At 42.9% G+C, this 19,896-nt stretch overlaps 1 protein-coding gene across 1 annotated transcript in view; it reads right to left on the minus strand.

The window, feature by feature from the left end:
* NSUN2 (NOP2/Sun RNA methyltransferase 2) overlaps positions 1-19,896 on the minus strand; it is a 33,701-nt gene that overhangs the window by 3,541 nt on the left and 10,264 nt on the right. The window contains exons 6-17 of the mRNA XM_032135228.2: positions 19,195-19,279; positions 17,282-17,474; positions 15,169-15,243; positions 13,954-14,084; positions 8,747-8,820; positions 7,974-8,104; positions 6,826-6,922; positions 4,214-4,398; positions 3,838-3,930; positions 2,437-2,572; positions 1,773-1,853; positions 1,303-1,441 (exon numbers count right to left, since the gene is read on the minus strand). Coding sequence (XP_031991119.1) covers positions 1,303-1,441; positions 1,773-1,853; positions 2,437-2,572; positions 3,838-3,930; positions 4,214-4,398; positions 6,826-6,922; positions 7,974-8,104; positions 8,747-8,820; positions 13,954-14,084; positions 15,169-15,243; positions 17,282-17,474; positions 19,195-19,279 — 1,420 coding nt within the window. The remainder of the gene's footprint in view (positions 1-1,302; positions 1,442-1,772; positions 1,854-2,436; positions 2,573-3,837; positions 3,931-4,213; positions 4,399-6,825; positions 6,923-7,973; positions 8,105-8,746; positions 8,821-13,953; positions 14,085-15,168; positions 15,244-17,281; positions 17,475-19,194; positions 19,280-19,896) is intronic.

Here is a 19,896-nt window from a genome sequence, read left to right on the forward strand (position 1 = left end):
ACACCAACTCCCAGAATGGCATGAAATACATAAAAATTGTCTAAAACAATACTGCAATCATCTAAGTGCAGGATTAAAAGAAAACCAGTATAAACAGTTCCTTTATCCTTTACAAGAATCTCTACTTTAAATTGTGGTTCTTGCCTGGAGACGGCAGCAGGAGACAGACTCCACAGAGCATGTTTTATATCCCGAAGGAACACACGAGTAAGTTTTAAATGCAAGTAAGAGATGTAACTGCAAGAAGTGATTCATGTACTTTTGATCAAATTGAGCCAAAAATATTAAACAGCAAGTTATTTAAAAAAATAAACAAGAATGAAGACAATAGAAAAACAAAATTAGAACAGCTTGGAGAAATGATTTTTATGCTTAGGGGAAAATGTCACTGGAGTGATTTGAAGTGGAAGTTGATGAAATATAAAAGCAGCAATACGACCAATGATCTACTTCAGCTGGCTAGCAGAAAAGTCAGAACTGTTGGCAAGACTCTTATTTTGCTCTAACACAGGTGATTAAAATCTGCATGTTAGCCAGTCTCGTGAGGCTGTGTACCTTAAAAAACAAATTTACTGGCTGGGCGCAGTCGCTCACACCTGTAATCCCAGCACTTTGGGAGGCCGAGACGGGCAGATCACGAGGTCAGGAGATCGAGACCATCCTGGCTAACATGGTCAAACCCTGTCTCTACTAAAAATACAAAAAATTAGCTGGGTGTGGTGGCGGGCACCTGTAGTCCCAGCTACTCCGGAGGCTGAGGCAGGAGAATGGCTGAACCCGGGAGGCGGAGCTTGCAGTGAGCCGAGATCGCGCCACTGCACTCCAGCCTGGGCGACAGAGCAAGACTCTGTCTCAAAGCAAAAAAAGAAAAAAACAAATTTACCCACGCACAGAGACCTGCTTCCATCCACCCGCGACCTGCTGACAGGCAAGTAGGTCAAGAGCTCTGGCTGGGGGGTTTGCTAGGGCTGCTCACAGGCTGACCCCTCCTCTCCCTGGACTCTCTGGCCCAGCAAAGGTGAGCGACGGCCAGCCCCACAAGCCACACAGACACATCATAGGCTGCTGGGCAGCAGCGGGGCACCACCAGAGCCTGGGGAAGCACAGCAACCCCAAGATGCCTTTGACCCTTAGCATTCTGAACTGTCAGTCAGGGATCTACAGAACCCTCTGGAAACTGATGTAGCCATAAATAAACTGAAAACTATGATTGATAAATACGCCCCCAAGCACACACCTGTATTTCTGCCATCCTTGTAAAGGGAATACAAGTTATGTTCCTATGCATTTCCAACTACTCACCCAGGTCCTTCGCTTGACTGTAGGTCTCACTGCTGAGTTTTCTAAAAAAGGGATTTTCCTGGGTCAACAGTATCTTAACATCTTCCATTGATACGGTAATAATTCTTGAATTAATAAATGGATACAATGTATATATACCCTGTGTGAATAAAGAGAATAAGAGAACAGACACCATGATGTCATTCATGAATGACAATAGCCTGCTCTCAGGGGCTATGCTCTCGGGGGCTATGGTGGTCGAGCCCTCACTATGGCCCCTCCCCTTGGACAGGTGTGGAACCCACCCCCTAGGAGGGGAAACCAGCACCCTGGGAGAGCTCTATAACCTGTGAGGGTCAAGTGGCTGGAAGGTGCCAGCCAAGCCCTGAGCCACTAAGACCATCTGGCTGACCAGAAAGCCCATCTACTCCCGACTGCTTCAGTCATCTGTGGCTACTGCTGTTCAAGTTCAAATCCACTTCCAAAATTACCTCCTGTGCCAGCCGAAAAGCACAGTCAAACTCTTCACCGCTGTTATTTCTACACCAGACTTTGATCCCCGTGTTAATAACCTGTAAGTAAAAAAAAGAAGATGAAACACACAGAGATGAACACAGGACCATCTCCTGTAAGGACGCCGGGCCACATGGAGCAACCATCACGGAATGGGAAAGGAGAGAAGTAGAAACCCACCGAGAAACCCCAGTAAGAACCAACTGATACTCACAACCTGTGTTTATGCAGTTTGCAGGGCAGTAAAGCAAATGAAAGAAGGGTCTCCAAATGGCCAAATTCTAAGGGAAGTGTCTCCAAGGACAAACCCCAAGGGTCGGGCAGCAGTACTCGTAGCCTCTATGCCCTCAGTAACTTCTCTGCCCAGGAGGGCGAGCTGTAAGAACTACACCAAGGCTCACCCGGCTGCAGGAATGGGGCACGGAAAAGACACAGGCCACCAGATTCGGGACTCTGGTAGGAACCACTCAGCCCTGTGCCAGTCAACAGCTCTGAAATCACAGGGCAGGCTCAGGGACCTGCAGCCAACGCTACAGGTGGGGAGGGCAGAAGCCACGGTCTGCTCTAAATGAAATCTAAGCCGTTGTGAAAAGCCACACGCATCCCGAATCACACAGCACTCAGCGTCTGTGCGGCTGGCACCTTCATCTTCTCGCTGTTATTCAGCAGCACATTCCGCAGCTCCTTAGAAACCATGTAGAGCTGCCTTTTCTTCCCTTCTGTAGTCCGAGTTAACAAATTCATCCTTGGGAATGAAGGATCCAAAGCATAAAATTTCCTGTACATAAAAACAGTGTTGTTTATACACACTGAGTTCAAAATCTGGTAGACTGTTTCTAAACATCTTATTCTCCTCCTTAAGAATTCAATCCCTAAAACTGCAGTGTGGTTCAAGGGCACTGGGCTCTGTTCTGGACTCCAGCTTCTAAACTTCATCCACTTCCACCTGAAACCTCCACGAAACATTTATTCGGGGACACAACTCCATCAGAAACCTAAATTAACAAGTGCAGCTTCTCTCCCTCAGCTGCTACTCCAACAATAATGACCTGATAAACACTACTTTTGAGACTTTTTTTTTTTTTTTGATATGGAGTCTCGCTCTGCCGCCCAAGCTGGAGTGCAGTGGCGCAATCTCGGCTCACTGCAACCTCTGCCTCCCGGGTTGAAGCGGTTCTCCTGCCTCAGCCTGAGTAGCTGTGATTACAGGCGCACACCACCACACCTGACTAATTTTTTTTTTGTATTTTTAGTAAAGACGGGGTTTCACCACATTGGTCAGGCTGGTCTCTAACTCCTGACCTCATGATCTACCTGCCTCGGCCTCCCCAAGTGCTGGGATGTGCCCGGCTGAGACTTATTTTTTAATAGACTTTTACAAATGTATGCAAAGGACCAGTTATGCAAAAGACAGTAAGTTACCGCCCTGGTTAATAGATTCTAAAATTCAATGAATAAGAAACAGATGAATGTCAGACTTATCCTAAACCCTTTTCCTCTATGTTCTGTCTACGTTGTCCCTAATTAGGCCTCACACACGCCGCTCTTCATTTCTTCTACAGAAACTGAACTAGACAACCTTGGCCACTAGTCTATAGACTCAACTGAGCAATTTAGATTCATAATCACAGTCCAGTTTTTTTTTCCCCCAGGTCAACCTTCTCCCTCAGCCTCCGATTAGTGGGATACAGGGCCCCCCCACACCCATTTTTGTATTTTAGTAAGGATGGTCTCAATCTCCTGACCTTGTGATCTGCCCATCTCAGCCTCCCAAAGTGCTGGGATTACAGGCGTGAGCCACTGTGCCCGGTCCGGTTTTTTTTATCTATCATGTTCACAAAGTAAAAGTTTACCTTCTCCTTAAATTAAAAGGTTGAGTAACCTCTAAAGTTTCATCCTGCTCTAATATGCGGTTAAAAAGGTTAAAAAAAAAAAAGCTAGACAGAACTACATACAAAACAATAGTTACATGTGATCAGTTGTACATTTGATACTCTATAGTGAATTTCTTTACATGAATAGTTAAAGAGGCTGAATCCTTACTCAATAGGTGGAAATAATGGGTCATCTTCAGGAATAAATACAAATGGGTCTTCTTTAAATCCAAATAACTTCATTTTCTTTGACGGAGGAGGACTAAAAAGAGAATCAGGATGAGACACATCAATCTGTAATGGGTGGTAACCTTCAATACCAAAAGCACATTCTTCCTTTCTGTCAGTTCTGTGCAACATGGGGTTTGCGGCAGATGTTGAAACCTTCCAGCTTCCACAGAGTCCAGCCCTCACACCGCATGTACCTGATACCACACATGTACTGCCCCCTCAAACCAACCAAGAAGTGGCTCTGGGATCCCATTTAATCCAAAAGGACTGTGAAGACACCAGAGTGTTAGATCAAGACATACCCCTTTTCTTACCCACACACGCCATCTTTCTTACTGCCATTATTCTCTAAATCCTCAGTTGCATGAGCTATTTCTGTGTCACCAGATCCTGTGAATGACGGACTTTCCAGCTTAGAAGGATCTGTGGGTTTCCCTTCTGTGGGATCTGCAGGGCTCAGCTGTGTGCTTTCTCTGGTCTCTGTAGATTTACCCTGCAGCTGTCATAGAGAACAATTTCATTGACACACAAAGAACAGCATTCTTTGTGCTGCTATGAAAAGTTAAAAATACCAAGTTCACAAAATCCATCAGTTATATTTTTCTACAGCATTATATGCAGAGAAAGACAACAGAATTTTTTAAAGTGTCATTTTAAATCTACTTGCTATTATAAACAAAATTCATGGACAGTTTCTTTGGAGTTAAAGCTGATTCTACCTTAACCCCACAAAGAGCATATACAGCCTGTTCCTTAGCAGAGGCCTACACCACCAGCTTGTTCTCAGGTAAAAATGCTTATCGTGCATCTGCTCTGGGTAAGGCACACTGAAGGACACAAAGTGCACCAAGCACAATTTCTAAAATACCCGGCAGGGGCAAAAAGACAAGTATATAAATAACGAGAAAGGAGGGAACGAACTGTTCCTGGGCACCTGGACAAACTGCCACAGGAACTGGGAGAAAGAGAGTGCCCCAGGCACCAAGGGAACACCTGCCAAAGAATGAACTTCTGAATTAGGGCCATGGTATAATTTAAATTTGGCTTTGGGAATGAGCAAAATGTTTTACTTAAAAATCTTTAAAAAATACGTGTCCTTTTTAACAAGTCAAAAATTGATAAAAGTTGTAATTCCTCAGTCCCTATGAAGTAAGTTTAAAAATTAGGATATTTCAGCACAGGCAAGTTCATTTTATTCAGAGCCACAAGGCTACTGAGCAGAGAAGCCGGGAGCATCCCAGGGAACACATTTTATTTCCATGTTAATATAATGTAAAAAAGCAAAAAACAAAAGCAGATGAACCCCAAGCCTGTGAGCAGGTCAGTGAGGGCACACGCCCTTCCTGTCCAACCTCAGCTTCTCCCAGAGCGGCCTTCTTGTTGAGTAGGTCCAGCTCCAAGGGCACGCTCTCCCATCTCTGTTCCACCTCAACAACCTCATTCTAGGACCTTCAAATACCAAGGTCAGTGTGAGCTTCCCTGGCCTAACTTCTAGCCGAGTGCTCACAGGCCTCAGCACCGCAACAGATCACGGCATCCTGACCACAGAGACTCTACCTGGGTTCCCAGTAGGACCAATAGCAGCACAGGCCATGCTAGCACTAGATCTGTTGAACTACATGATTAAGAAATTGACATAGTAACAGAAAGAGAGAAGTATTCATATTATTTAAAAGAGAAAATGACAATAAATTGTTCTAAAAAGTAAGACTGTACATAAGGGGCGAACTGAAAAAATGTCAAAACCTTTCTACGTAAGTATTAACCCGTCAGAAACATCAACGTAAGCCCCAATGCAGGCCAACCTAAAGCACGCGTCTCTAAGACAAGCTTCTCTGTGGCTTCTCTGTGACTGCACTGTGCTGTGCAGCCGGGCAGCCACGAGCCTGTGGCCACTGACCACTTAAAATGTGACAAGTGCAAAGTCTAAAACACAAGCTAGTGAAACCTAGTATGAATGAATGCAAAGTATCTAATGCTTTGCAATATAATGTCTTAATACTGATTCCATGAAAATAACATTCCATCAGAGTTAAGATACCTTGTGGGATTTTTAGCCTCAAAGTGAAACACTTTCTAACCTGATAGAAAAACCCTGGTGGCGGCAGAAGTGCAGTTGCCCCCTTTGCCAGTCTGAGGCTGTACGTTCCAATGTTAATCTGCACAAACCGTGCCCCAGAAAAAGGCTGGGGTTCTTTGCGAAACTGTTTCCTTTTTGTTCCTCCAAAGCTAAGTGTTTTTTGTCCTAATTTTCAAACATGGATCTTAAAGAAATAGAGACTTCCAGACTTTGATTCCAGGCCAGGTTCTATCATCACGGAAGGCTGATTTATGAACTAATAAATAATGCTGGCGTGATACAGGTGAGACAGCACGCATTACAAAGGATGGCGTGTTGGGATGAAGGCAACACTCCTTCCCCACTCTGTTTCCTGGCCCGCCTTGGAAAGGAACCAGCAGGCACTTTAGATCCATCACAAACAGGCCGGGCTGCATCTTTCTAGCCAGGTCTGGACAAGCCAAGGTGAACCCAGGCTGGCTCAGGGTCAGCAGAGCTCTGCTATCTATAATCGGTGAAATGAACCACTCAGAAGGAACTGGAGCACAGAAACCTGGGGCTTCCAATTGAGAGCCACAGAGCAATCTTTCGTGTCTTTTCAATTTTTATTAAATAACTGGATTTACAGTGTGGCAGGAATACATTCCCCCAAACACTGACTTCTCCACTTATCTATCACCTATGAGAAATATCTGCTTTTTGGGAAACCTGATATTTAAATGAACTTCCCCTTCATTCAGGGTCAGCTCTCCTGCTGCCCACAGCAAGAAGCTCCTCTTTCCTCATACTTCTACCAAACTCTGGTTAGTTTTTGTCTTAAATGTACAAGATCAAATGTTATGTCATTTTGGAAAAAGAAAAACTCACCTTTGGCTGACGTTTATTCCACGGCATTGAAGATTTTTTCACCAATACTGCCACAAAGAACCCTCCAGTATTCTGATGATGGGGTAATATCCTAAGGCTAAATATATATATATGTAATTCACACCTCTGAACTAATCAAAAATGCATTATTTTACTATTAAGACAAATACTGCACAGATGATACAAGAGAAAAATCATGTCTTCAATCCTCACTCATAGAATGGCCAATATGTAAACTTAATTTTTTTTTTTTTTTTTTTTTTTTTGAGATAAGATCTGGCTCTGTTGCCTAGGCTGGAGTACAGTGGTGTGATCTCGGCTCACTGTAGCCTCCACCTCCTGGGCTCAGGCGATCCTCCTGCCTCAGCCTCCCAAGGAGCTAGGACTACAAACATGCAACACTCTTCCTGGCCAGTTTTTGTATTTTTCTTTTTTTTTTTCTGTAGAGATGGGGTCTTGCCATGTCACCCAGGCTGGTCTCAAACTTTTGAGCTCAAGTGATCCATCAGCCTTGGCCTCCCAAAGTGCTGGGGATTACAGGAATGGGCCACCGCACCTAGCCCACTTTGTAATCTTTAAAAAGTTCACGAAGGCTGGGCATGGTGGCTCATGCCTGTAATCCCAGCACTTTGGGAGGCCGAGGCGGGCAGATAACCTGAGGTCGGGAGTTCGAGACCAGCCTGGCCAACGTGGTGAAACCCCGTCTCTACTAATAAAAATACAAAAATTAGCCAGGCATGGCGGCAGGCACCTGTAATCCCAGCTACTTGGGAGGCTAAGGCACGAGAACTGCTCGAACCCAGGAGGGAGGGATTGCAGTGAGCCGAGATCGAGCTACTGCACTCCAGCCTGGGTGACAGAGTGAGACTCTGTCTCAAAAAAAAAAAGTTCATGAAGTATCCTAAGCATTACCATTTAGATTCTAGCCAATTTCACTATTAATAAACGCTCAATGCCAGCAACTAACAGGCACAAAAGCCATACTGGCTGGGAAGTTCACACACATGGGGGTCATGACCCTGGCATAGCCCAAGCCTCACTGCAATGTCACCTGGTGCCTCCAACTCACCCCAGCAAGGCTCACCAGCTCACCAGGGATGGGGCTTAACCTTCCCTCCTCCCCACACCTGGAGGCCCCACCAGCTCACCATCGCTCCAGGTACATGGCCTGCAGCTTTTCTGGGTCCTTCGGAGGGAACATGGTGGGTCGGATCTGGGTGTGTCTGCTGTGAGGAACGGCGTCCCAGTCTGTAAACCACTGCCCATCTTTCGTCATTACCTGCAGAACCACAGGATACATTCCAGATTACTAGCACTATCCAATAACAACAAAAATCACAGGGCAGGAGTGTCCATTCTCTCAAAGGTGACAAATGGTCATTCTCATTCGCTCCAAAGATAGGAAGATTATTTGCCAAGACAAAACAAAACAATCTTTACAGAAAATCCCCAAATTATTAATACATAAATTCTGTTAAAAACAAAGAGGAAATACATTTATTCTAAAAACCAGGACAAGCATTATAAAATAACATTTTCCATCTAGTTTTTTTCTTTTTAAACAAGCCTCAGGCTGTTTCTGGCCTAAAATTGTAATGAATTACTTCATATTGGAAACAAGGCTTGAATCCCAGCCCAATTAAAAAAAAAAAAAAAAAAAAAGCAAAGCTACCCTTACAGTGATGAGAGTAAAAGAGTTTATTTCTGTACGTGGAGAAAAAAAAACTTTTCCACTGCTAGGAATAAACATGCCACTTGTCATGAAATGTGTCATGAAACAACACTCTGAAATTGATTCTAATTGGCATAACCAGATGTAGCATTTATTCAAGTTACCCACATGTGAATGCTTTGAAACTTGACTCTACTTCAGTGATGCTGCACCTACTCTTTAGAATGAAAGTTCTCGAGGAAAGGTTACCTTCCACTGTGTGATTCCAGGCATCCACTTCAGCCCTGGCAGTTCATTAGACACATCAGCAAGCTCCAAAGCACCTGTGTAGCAAAAGCATGGACGACTTTTGTTTTTCAAAAAAGTGGAACACACTATGCCCAGTGAAAAAAACCAGACACAGATCACATATTATATGATTCCATGTACAGAAAATGTCCAGGGAAGGCAAACCCATCGACAGAAAGTGGATGAGTGGCTGATGGGGCTGGGCTCGGCTGGAATGGGGAGCAAGCACTGTTGGGCAGGAAGGGTCTGCTAGGGTGATGGGAATGGCCTAAAGCTGGACTGTGGTAAGGGGCTGCCAACTGGGTAAACTGACTAAAAATCACTGAACTGTACACTTAAAATGAGCAAACGTTAACAATATGTAAATGACACCTCAATAAAGTTGTTCCAATGACAGGGCATTGAGGAGTCCTGCCACGGACGTGAGACTAACTCCGCAAGAAGACAACCAGGAGGCTGGGCTGCAGGACGCCTGCTCCGTCTCCCCATTCCAATGCACACCAGGGCGATGCTGTGGGTCTTCATGCAGGCACATCTAACAAACATCCCAGAGCAATGCTGAAAACGAACTGTGGGAATTTTTAAACCTCAAGTTTGTGGTCCCAGGCAATTTCCTAAAATTGCCCATCAGGACACAGTCAGCCCAATTTTAAAAACAATTCGATAAGAGCTGTGAAAACACACTGGCCTTAAGTGTCCATACCAGTGACACAACAAGAAGCTATAAGGTGAGGCCATTACAGGAAACCGGTGAGACCAGCTACTAGCACAAATACTAATGTGACAGCCTCTCAGCAGAGGAAAATTCAACAAATCTCCCAGAAAACATGAAAATGGGACAATTACAAAAACAAAGGAAAAGAATCCCCAAGGTGGAGGAATGGCAGTAAGAAACCTTTCAAGCAAGCATCGTATTGATTTCTGCCATCATTTCTGAATCCTCTTCCTTTTAAAAGCTAACACTAAATGACAGTGCAGGCAAACACGACGGGCTTCTCCATCAAACACTGTCCAGGGGCCTCACAGATGAGCAGGGCAGGCATCAGGTGTTACCTCAATGCCCCAGCACCTGGGTTGGAAGCTGCCAATGCTACCCCATGTTGCCCTTTCTCCAGTAAAGTTGTTGAGCACTGTCAGGTGGGGAACGCACACCCCCTCCAGTCAAAATCACCAGCAACCACCCACTCTAAGGCTCAGCCAAGGTCTGCTCCTTCTGGATACAGCCGTATCGATGCGCACCACCTCTGACAGAGGAAAGGGAGGAAGCATCTACAATGCGGTCTGAAGCCACTCACATGCACAAAGTTGGTTGTGACATCATACCGTACACGCTCCATGCTGGAAACCCACCTGTCCAGTAAGAAAATGACTACAGAATAGGAGACTCACTCAATGAATTAATTCATTTTTGACACTTGCTAACAGGAAAAACTACTATGACATATTGGAACGTTAGGTGAAAAAGCAGCGTATTTAAGATATACACAACACAATCAAAACTATTCAACGCAGTGAAAACTAGAAGAAAAGTTGCAAAAAGCAATGCAGTTATTTGAAGGAAAAGAATCCATGTACTTTTTTTCTAAATATGAATGCCCTTATACATAAAACCCACTGGCCAAACGGTGCTGGCTGTTCTTTGAAATCTCCTATGTGGAGACAGAAGCCAGCCCCTGACCAAGAACTCCCTCCACCCCCAAGGTATCTCCCCTGGCATCTCAGAAAGCTAAAATGATTCCAAAATTTGAATAAAGAACCTGAGCACTCTCTCCTTTCTTTTCTTGCAGTGAAGCTTGCCCTTAGAACAAAGTTCAACTGTATGCCACAGTCTAACACATTCTGTGGCCTGTGACGATGAGGAGATAAGCCTCATTTTAAAGGTAAGTATTTGAAAGCACATCATCTGCTCTATTGGTAATAAAGGTGCGATTCTGGCTTTGGTCTGCCTTGCTCCATTACCTTATTTGTCAACTGGTTCAGAACCTGGACAGGGAAAGAGGGCGTTATTTACTGGGCTTTCAAAAGAAAGCCTGCCAGGCTGGGCGTGGTGGCTCACATCTGTAATCCCAGCACTTTGGGAGGCCGAGGTGGGCAGACTGCCCGAGGTCAGGAGTTTGAGACCAGCCTGGCCAACATGGTGAAACCCCGTCTCTACTAAAAATACAAAAATTGGCTGGGCGTAGTAGCACATACCTGTAGTCCCAGTTACTCGGGAGGCTGAGGTAGGAGAATCACTTAACCCGGGAGATGGAGGTTGCAGTGAGCCGAGATGGCGCCACTGCACTCCAGCCTGGGCAACAGAGCGAGACTGTCTCGAAAAAAAAAAAAAAAGCCTCCCACCTCGCAAACACACATACAGACAGACATAAAGCCAGCTAGAGCCACAAATTTGATGAAGTCTGAAAAGATTATGAGCGTTCACTCAGAAAACCAGCAGTAACATTCTAAATAGAAGAAAAGGAACCAGCCGGCCAGTCTGAAAATCAGAAAGACCAATGAAAATCCACAAAGAAAGGTTTCAGACCAGATGAAGACGAACCCATCAGTACCCCAGGACAATCCCACGTCTGCTCGTCCCGCCTCACAATCCTGATCAGCAGCATTCCCGTTTTCTTCTTCACCCTGCAGCTCTTTCTCACTCCCCCGTGCCTGGGTCACGCTTGCTCATTGTTAACTTTCAAATGTGGTGCACTGTGTGTGAGGTTCTGTCCACTCTTCCCCTAGAGATCAGTGGGTTTTCAGGAGAATGATGCTTCCCCACTGCTGCTGGAAAGACAGACCCATAGGAAGGAGAACTAGAACTTGGATTCAACCTGCTTTCAGATGACAACCCCTCACAAAGCCACTCCTTCAAACGTTGGCATGTTCAGGAAACGGGTGAGGGTGGCAGAAAGCATCCACAGCTCCAGGCAAGTAACCCGGTCCAACAGCACAACCAGCCCACAGAGCACACAGCATGTTCTCTGAGCGGGGACAATTTTGTGGTAATGAGACAGGCAAACGGCACGTATCTCAAATGTGAGGGAAGTAAAGCCCGGTGGACTCGGGTCAGCAAGTCCTGCCTGCAACAGCCACGAGTGAGGACAGGCTTGTGCGGACAAGAGCCTCTCTCACCTGAGAACTCAGGAGACTTGGCTTTTGGTCCCAGCCACAAGCTTACAACAGAAAAAGGAGCAAAATTAACCACCTAGAGTACTTAACTAGGCAACAGAGACTTAGTAGAGTAGCAAATGCTTAAGGAATCTACAAACATTTTAAGCTCAGCAGCACAAGATGGGGCTGTGACCACTCACCCCAAGTTAAGAAAGCTGCTCACCGAGAAACCGGGGGAAGCTGCCTTTACAAAAGACAGAGAGCACCAGCAAAGAACGCAGCGAGAGCGCCCAGGAACTGGGGCTCACCCTCAAGTCTGAGCCATAAATGGCAACTAGGCACGCAAATTAATAAATGCAGTCCATTTTCTTTCTCAGAGATCTGAAAGCAGACTGTGGCAAGGGAAATAGGAGGTGTTTGTGCTGTTCAAGCTGCCTGGAATCATGGTTTCCTAAATTCCTAGCTAATGAACACAAAAATCTGAGCAGGATTCAACAGTCCTAACAACTGACCCCAAATCACACTTGAAGGTATAATTTTCCTACAACTAAACTATTATGTCCCCCATACTCCCCCCACACACCTTTTGGAATAAAGTATCACCAACATCATGGCAAGTATGACCGTGCAAAAAAACATCATCCAGAAATGACTCTTTACAGAGGTCTACATAAGCACAGGAAAATAAAAACAACATTAAATTCCAGCTTAAAGGACTGTGAAGGCATCAACAACCACAGGGCTGAGGGCACAACCCAGACCAGCCGGTCGCCAAGGGGAGCCTCACTGGAAGGACAGCAGCGGGTGGGCACTGCCCAGGAAATGCCTGTCTCACTGGCTATGCACCAACTGACTTCACACATGTGGGTACAGGAAACATGCTAAGTTGGAAATTTCTCATTATTGGCTCTAAGGAAAATATGATGGGAAAAGTTAACATTTTGGCAAAACATAAAAGGAGAAATATTTTATATCAATACACTGTAGAAATACATTGCTGTTTCAGAATATTCTGTACTATCTGTCGGTTCCTCAGTATAAAACTGTATGAGGTGACCTCACACCCATTAGGATGGCTACTAACAACGAAGAGCCCCAGATAATAAGTGTCCCTGAACGGGTAGAGAAATTGGAACCCTTGTGCACTGGGGGTAGAAATGTAAAATGACGCAGCCACTGTGAAAAAGAGCATGGTGGGTCCCCCCAGAATTAAACACAGAATTACCATATGATCGTATGATCCAGCCATTCAACTTCTGAGTATATATCCAAAGAATCGTAACCAGGGTCTTGGAGAGACATTTGTATACCATGCTCACAGCAGCATTGCTCACAACAGCCAAAAAGTGGAAGAAACCCAGATGTCCATCAACAGATGGATGCGTAAACAAAATGCAGTTTACATAAACAACAGAATAGTGTGCAGCCTTAATAAGAAATGCAATTTTGACACACACAACAACACAGGTGAGCCCTGAGGACACTGCAGTAAGTTAAATACGCCAGTCACGAAAAGACAAATACAGTATGATTCCGCTTCTGTGAGGTTTACAGTAGTCAAATTCATACAAAAAAATAGAATGGTGGTGTGAGGGGCAGGGAAGAGAGAGAGATAGGAGCTACTGTTTAAAGGAGTTCAAAATTTCAGTTTTGCAAGGTGAAGATTTCTGGAGATGGATGGTGGTGATGATTAACAATGGGAATATACCTAACGGGACTGAACTGCAGGCTCAAAAATGATTAAGATAGTAAACTTCATGTTATGTGTATTGTACCACAATTAAAAATTTAAAAAAACAGTGATAAGGATCTGACAATCTTTCAAACTTAGAAAAAAATAGCCAAAGCTCCTTTTGTTTCCAAACCTCCAAATTCCAATCAATTCACAAAATACAGCAAATCCACACATCCACACGTTTTTAAGTAGGACATCTCCTTAACCCATAACCCTAAGTTATAGGTTCATCATATAAACAAATTCCCGGGAAAAGGTCTACATGAATACAAAACACAAAGAAAAACAGTGTTTCTGAAAAGCATATGCTGTTAATAAAAGATCCATCAAGCGTGCTTACCTTCACTTTTTTCCAGTAAAGATGCTATGACTGCTTCATCCTCAATAGGGTTTAGTGAACACGTGGAATACACCATCCTTCCACCTTCAGCCAGCTGTTCAGCCCCGCGTGTTGCAATCCGCAGCTGTAAGCTAAGGGGAGATATCAGATGACTGTAAGGCCAAACGTATCCGTGAAGCGCACATATTGGAAGCACCTACTTATGTCACATATTCATTACAAGTTTTTATAACACAATTATACTTTAAAAAAACCTTCTAGGGATCTAAGTGAAGTTAGAGTAAACTTATATAAGTGTTTTCATGTTAATTAAAAACAGTATTATATAAATATTCTTACTGCTCTGTTAACCTTTCCCAATATGTCAACCAGCAGAGCATAAAGTTCAGTAACAACAGAATTCAACATATCAGATGAAATTTCACCATTTAAAAAATCTCCATACTTACTAAATATGTGGTTTTTCTATGAAAAATTGGTATCATACATTCCAGTCCTAACTCTTGTCTCTGTGTCACAAAACAGTAGACAGTATTTTACGGAGACGAGGCCTCCTGCTACAGTTGGTTGTGGTGGATGCGAATTAGTATTCTTTGGCTCAGGCACAGTACAGTCCTGCATCCAAGACTATGGCATTTGTCATGTCAAATGAAAAAAAGAATACACAGCTCTACAGACAGCATGATCAAAAGTATTTGGAAAAAGTACTTAAAAAATCCCTATAAACAGGAAAACAATATAATACACCAAACATTAACAGACGTGATCATCGTGTTATGAGATTAAGAATTTTCCAATTGTTCTTTAATGAATAGTTCCCCATCATAAAAAGCCAACCAAAAAATATTTCTAAGAGATCAAAATGTCTCTTAGCAAAATGATGATACAAAAGAACAAAAACAGAGATAAAAGATTAGTAATGCATACATCAAGAGGTAAACGGTCATTTCATGGAAAAATACATATTTGAAGTGTTGCAAGAAATTTTTATAGAAGGCATTTTTAATAAACGTGTTATCTGAAATGTATACAATTTGCAGTTATTGCTCTTGAAAGGTTTTCAAATAACTTCTGACAAAACTGTTGAAGGTGGCCATTGACCATCCTCTGATGCTTTCAGCTCTCTAATTAAAGATGGGATGCTCAGGTGCATAACAATAAATCTCTGCTAATCTACTTGTCACACAGTGTTAGCACTGATGAAATTTTACTTACCCATGTAGCTGCAAGCTATTTAAGGTGGTCCACTTTTTCCAAACATCAATGTTTTTTCTCATAGTGCCATCTCCACTGGAAAAAAAAGATATTTATGAGTGTAAAGCTCCCTACAGGTGGATGACCACACTTTAACAGACATGTCACATGCAAGCTAAGTTACAAAACAAGTGTTACAAATATCACTTAGGAAACAATCTCCATTTTCACCAACTACAATCAACTTTCGGTTTTTGTTTTAGGGATTTTCTAACGTATTATACTTTTACATTATACTTCAATTTTCAAGCAGAAAATAATGGATTTGAATAGGAAACTCCATTCACTATCTAAGGAGATATTAATGTGCTTCCATTTGGAAAAAACACTAGCAAGACTAATTTGCAGACCCAGGACACAGAACCTAAAATACTATTGAAAATCTCAGTTAATCAACAATGACACTTTAATCAGAATTACATGAATAATGACTAATCAGAAATTTTCCACAGTTAAGCTAATATATTAGCTAAATTTTCCCTACAATCACAGTTAAACATTTCTGACTTTCTACTTTTATTTAATGGAAGTTACTTTCATGTTTTTCAGAACCTAAAATACTATTGAAAAACTCAGTTAATCAACAATGGCATTTTAATCAGAATTACATGAATAATGACTAATAAATTTTCCACAGTAATTTCAATTAAGCTAATATAGGAGCTAAATTTTTCTTACAATCACGGTTAAATTTCTGACTTTCTACTTTTATTTAATGGAAGTTATTTTCATGTTTTTGTTAATGGACGCTCTTTCCATGTATATTTTATAATAAAGACTGGATTTGTTACTTTTATCTACCGTTTTCCCAGAAGGTAACGCCTGCTTTTGTTGGCTTTCTCTGTAAATGCTGATTTTCCTTGGTGGTCTAGCCGCGTGCACAGGAGGGACTAGGTCTGCAGGATGGAAGTATCCCATGAAATGTAATCCCCACTGTGCAATGGCATTCCTGGCTGTACACTAGTTGTGTGCATGGCAGAAATCCCACCACAATTTCAGAAATTTCCCCAGCTTGTAACCTCTGCTCATAAGGTCACTGTGTTCTCAGATCTCGGAATATGATACAAGGAACGAGTTATCTTTCTGATCAAAAAACAGGGGTGGGAAAACATGAGACCCCAAGGAATACTGAAAAATTGCAACCTAAAGGAAAAAAAAACTTCAGTTCATGACCTATTTTAAATTTTACTTTAAAGAGGACTTTTTCCAGATTAACACTCAGCTATATTCAGAGCCACCAGCTGCAAGTTTCATACTGAGTTCTGCCATGAACAGTAACTCTGCCACTTACTGAAACAAAATGGCATTCTTCCATAATGTGGTATCGTATTTAAACCTTGCATTCTGTGCTAACAAGTTTTGTGGCAGCTTTTGAATTCTGGTCTTGACAAACTTATGTCATTCGGAAGTCATTATCACCTGGGATCATCATCCGTGCACCTCCTATGGGAACGGAACAGATGATGTCTTTAGTTTTGTTTCTTTCCTTTTAAAACAACTTGTTACTCAGTTATACCATGAGTATTATTTTATATCTAAACTCTAAATATCTAAAATGTTCACGTATTAACTCAAGAAAGGTATAAAAACACAAGTAAAATGAATTTCTTAAGGGCTTGAACTCCGAAATTTCTTTCATTCAACAAATAACATAAAATCCAATGTGATTACGTATTATTTTATGACAAAGTTTTTTATATACTGTACTCACTGGAAGAACTAATACGAAATAGTTGGGGTGCACAAATTGCTCCAAGCAATAACATCCTAAAACACACCACAATGAGAGTCTACGATTCTATTTTCCTCTTAGGTATTTTCTGTTTTTTTTTTTTTCTCTTTATCTTTCTGCAGGCTATCGCAACCACCCCTTCCTGTTCTTTATCCCGCATCTGCTGCGCTGCTTCTCGTTAAGACTCTATGTGTCCACCTTTTGGTTTAGGCTCACGCTATCTTTCTCCATACCCCAAGACTTATGTATAATTGTGTCATATTCATGCACAATTTCATTTTAGTCTCTATTTGACTTGATTTCTTTAGTGGATTTGAGCTTTCTGGCCAATAAGATAAATACCTGCAAGGGACATCACATAAAATTCGATCATAGAAGAGGATCTCTTTCCTGCCGTCCACATCTATCTGGAGCCTGGGTATGCTGGAGGCATCATGGTTGACCACCATGATGCAGGGGCTGCTCAGCCTCTTGGCTTGATGGACGAGCAGGTAGCAGCGCTTGTTGTCCACATCATTCGCAATAACAAATCCCTCTGAAGGCACAGAATCGCAGTGTCAGGTGAAATGGAGCCTAAGTGGGGTCACATCCTGAAACATGCGACCTCTAAAGGTCAGCCAGTGAGAAGCAGCAATCCACCAAACCTAAGACCCATAGTCAAGGTTTTCTAGAATTATGCTAAGTGGTTCAAAAAAAGGAACCAGGTGGCTCTGGATGGATTTTATGGACACTTGAATTTTGAAAGCCTCAAAAGTCATCTATTCAACAATTATTCACTTTGTGCCAATTACCACGCCAAAAATGTCTTTTCTATTACTAGTAACAATTAATTACAAAAAAAAAAATGGTGAAGAGAAAGGTGTAGAAACAACAAAATCCCCTTACAAATGTTTCAAAATCCTGAACATGAGCCGGGACCCTGCTCTGACTGTGAGTCAGGCTCCTGGGGTGGGGCCCCAAGCACCAGAACGCGGAAGCTGTTCCTGGGAGGCTCCGCTGGCTGGGAATTCCACTGGGTGTGCCTCTGCTCATTTCTGGTTCTTCTCACGCCCTCAGCAAAAAGGCAAATATACCGACAACATTTATGATCAAAGCCACTCTTCAAAACAGTATGAAACGCAAAACATCACGATACAAAGAGGAGAACCTGCTGCTGCTACTGGGACACCAAGGCTCTTTACTGCCAATGTGGAGAAAATAACTAAAAACAGGGAAAAGTGAAGCAGGCTTTTTAGCCAAGGCGTTATCTTTAAACAATGTAAAAAAGAGGACTTCAAAAAACAGACCTAACAAATATGCCTATTAAAACAGAACTAGAGAAGTTTGCCTGAACAAAGGTAGGATGAGATGAAAGCTGACTCTAAAACATCATGAGAGGTATTTGTTTCCACTTAAGAGAAAGGGGCATGCTGTCACTGTAACAGCTGCCATTTCCTGAGCACCTTGCAAGCTACATACTGATGCGTCCCATTTCATATGGGATGTCTAACACTGTAAGTAACTTGCCGATTAGGATTTGAACCCAGGGAGTCTGACAGTAGCTTTTAACTACACACTACTACCCTTTATGTAAGGCAGTAAGTAATAATAATAATAATAATAGTAATAATAATAATGAACAAAGGTGGGGGAAAGGGGAAATTGTTACTAAAAATTAAAACAGTGAAATCTATCTTCTGTAAGTAGGCTTGATAAAGAAACACCATCTGTGGCCGGACGTGGTGGCTCACGCCTGTAATCTCAGCACTTTGGGAGGCCAAGGCGGGCAGATCATGAGGTCAGGAGATTGAGACCATCCTGGCTAACATGGTGAAACCCCGTCTAAAAATACAAAAAATTAGCCGGGCATGGTGGCGGGCGCCTGTAGTCCCAGCTACTCGGGAGGCTGAGGCAGGAGAATGGCGTGAACCTGGCAGGCGGAGCTTGCAGTGAGCCGAGATCGCACCACTGCACTCCAGCCTGGGCGACAGAGCGAGACTCCGTCTCAAAAAAAAAAAAAAAGGAACACCATTCGTTTTTATAGAAAACACACATAATTCTAAAATAAAGCTCCCCCAAGGTATGAGTGTGTTGGTTTGAGTACTACTGACGGTGGTAGGCAAGATGTCCAGTTCTACTTCTGGTAGACAGAAAACCCATCTGCTTGTCATAGGAGACTTTAGAGCCAAATTAGCAGGCAAAGTTACGAGTCTTTTCCTTGTCTACAATCTGCCAAAGTGGCATTCCTAACCTCTGAACACAAGTCCAATGCATACCTGGAAAGGGGACATTCATGTCGGCATGTAGCATTTCAATTAACTGTGTGGTCTTTGAGCCAGGTGCTGCACACATATCTAAGATCTATTAACAAAGCAAGAAACTGTTTCATGTTTTTAAAAAACCAAATATTCTACATTTAATTTAAAGCAATTCTAGTTTTCCAATTTCTAGTCCAAGATCTAAATATACTTCTTTACAGAGTCTATAGCATGACATAGTTTACTTTTAGGGATTCCACACTGCCCCAAAAATCACAGAATGATATAGGTACAGTCTCCAAAGAGGATGGGAGGAGAATGAAACTGGAAGCCAGTGAGACTAAATATAGAGATGAACAAGTAAGAATCATGAGAACATAATGCTAAGGAACAGAGCTACCTAGGCTCAAATCTCAGCTCAGCCACTTATCAGCTCCACAACCTCAGGTCAATTACTTCTCCTTGCTTCCTTTTCCTCATCTGGAAAAATGGAGATGGTGACAGTATCTGCCCTTAGAGGGTTGTGTGAATGATAAAGCCAACTAATTCACCTAAAAAACACAGAGCACGGCCAGGCGCAGTGGCTCACGCCTGTAATTCCAGCACTTTGGAAGGCCAAGGCAGGCGGATCGCCTGAGGTCAGGAGTTCGAGACCAGCCTGACCAACATGGAGAAACCCCGCCTCTACTAAAAATACAAAATTGGCCGGGTGTGGTGGTG

This window comes from Hylobates moloch, unplaced genomic scaffold (assembly GCF_009828535.3).
Source record: "Hylobates moloch isolate HMO894 unplaced genomic scaffold, HMol_V3 SCAFFOLD_17, whole genome shotgun sequence".
Classification (NCBI taxonomy): Eukaryota; Metazoa; Chordata; class Mammalia; order Primates; family Hylobatidae; genus Hylobates; species Hylobates moloch.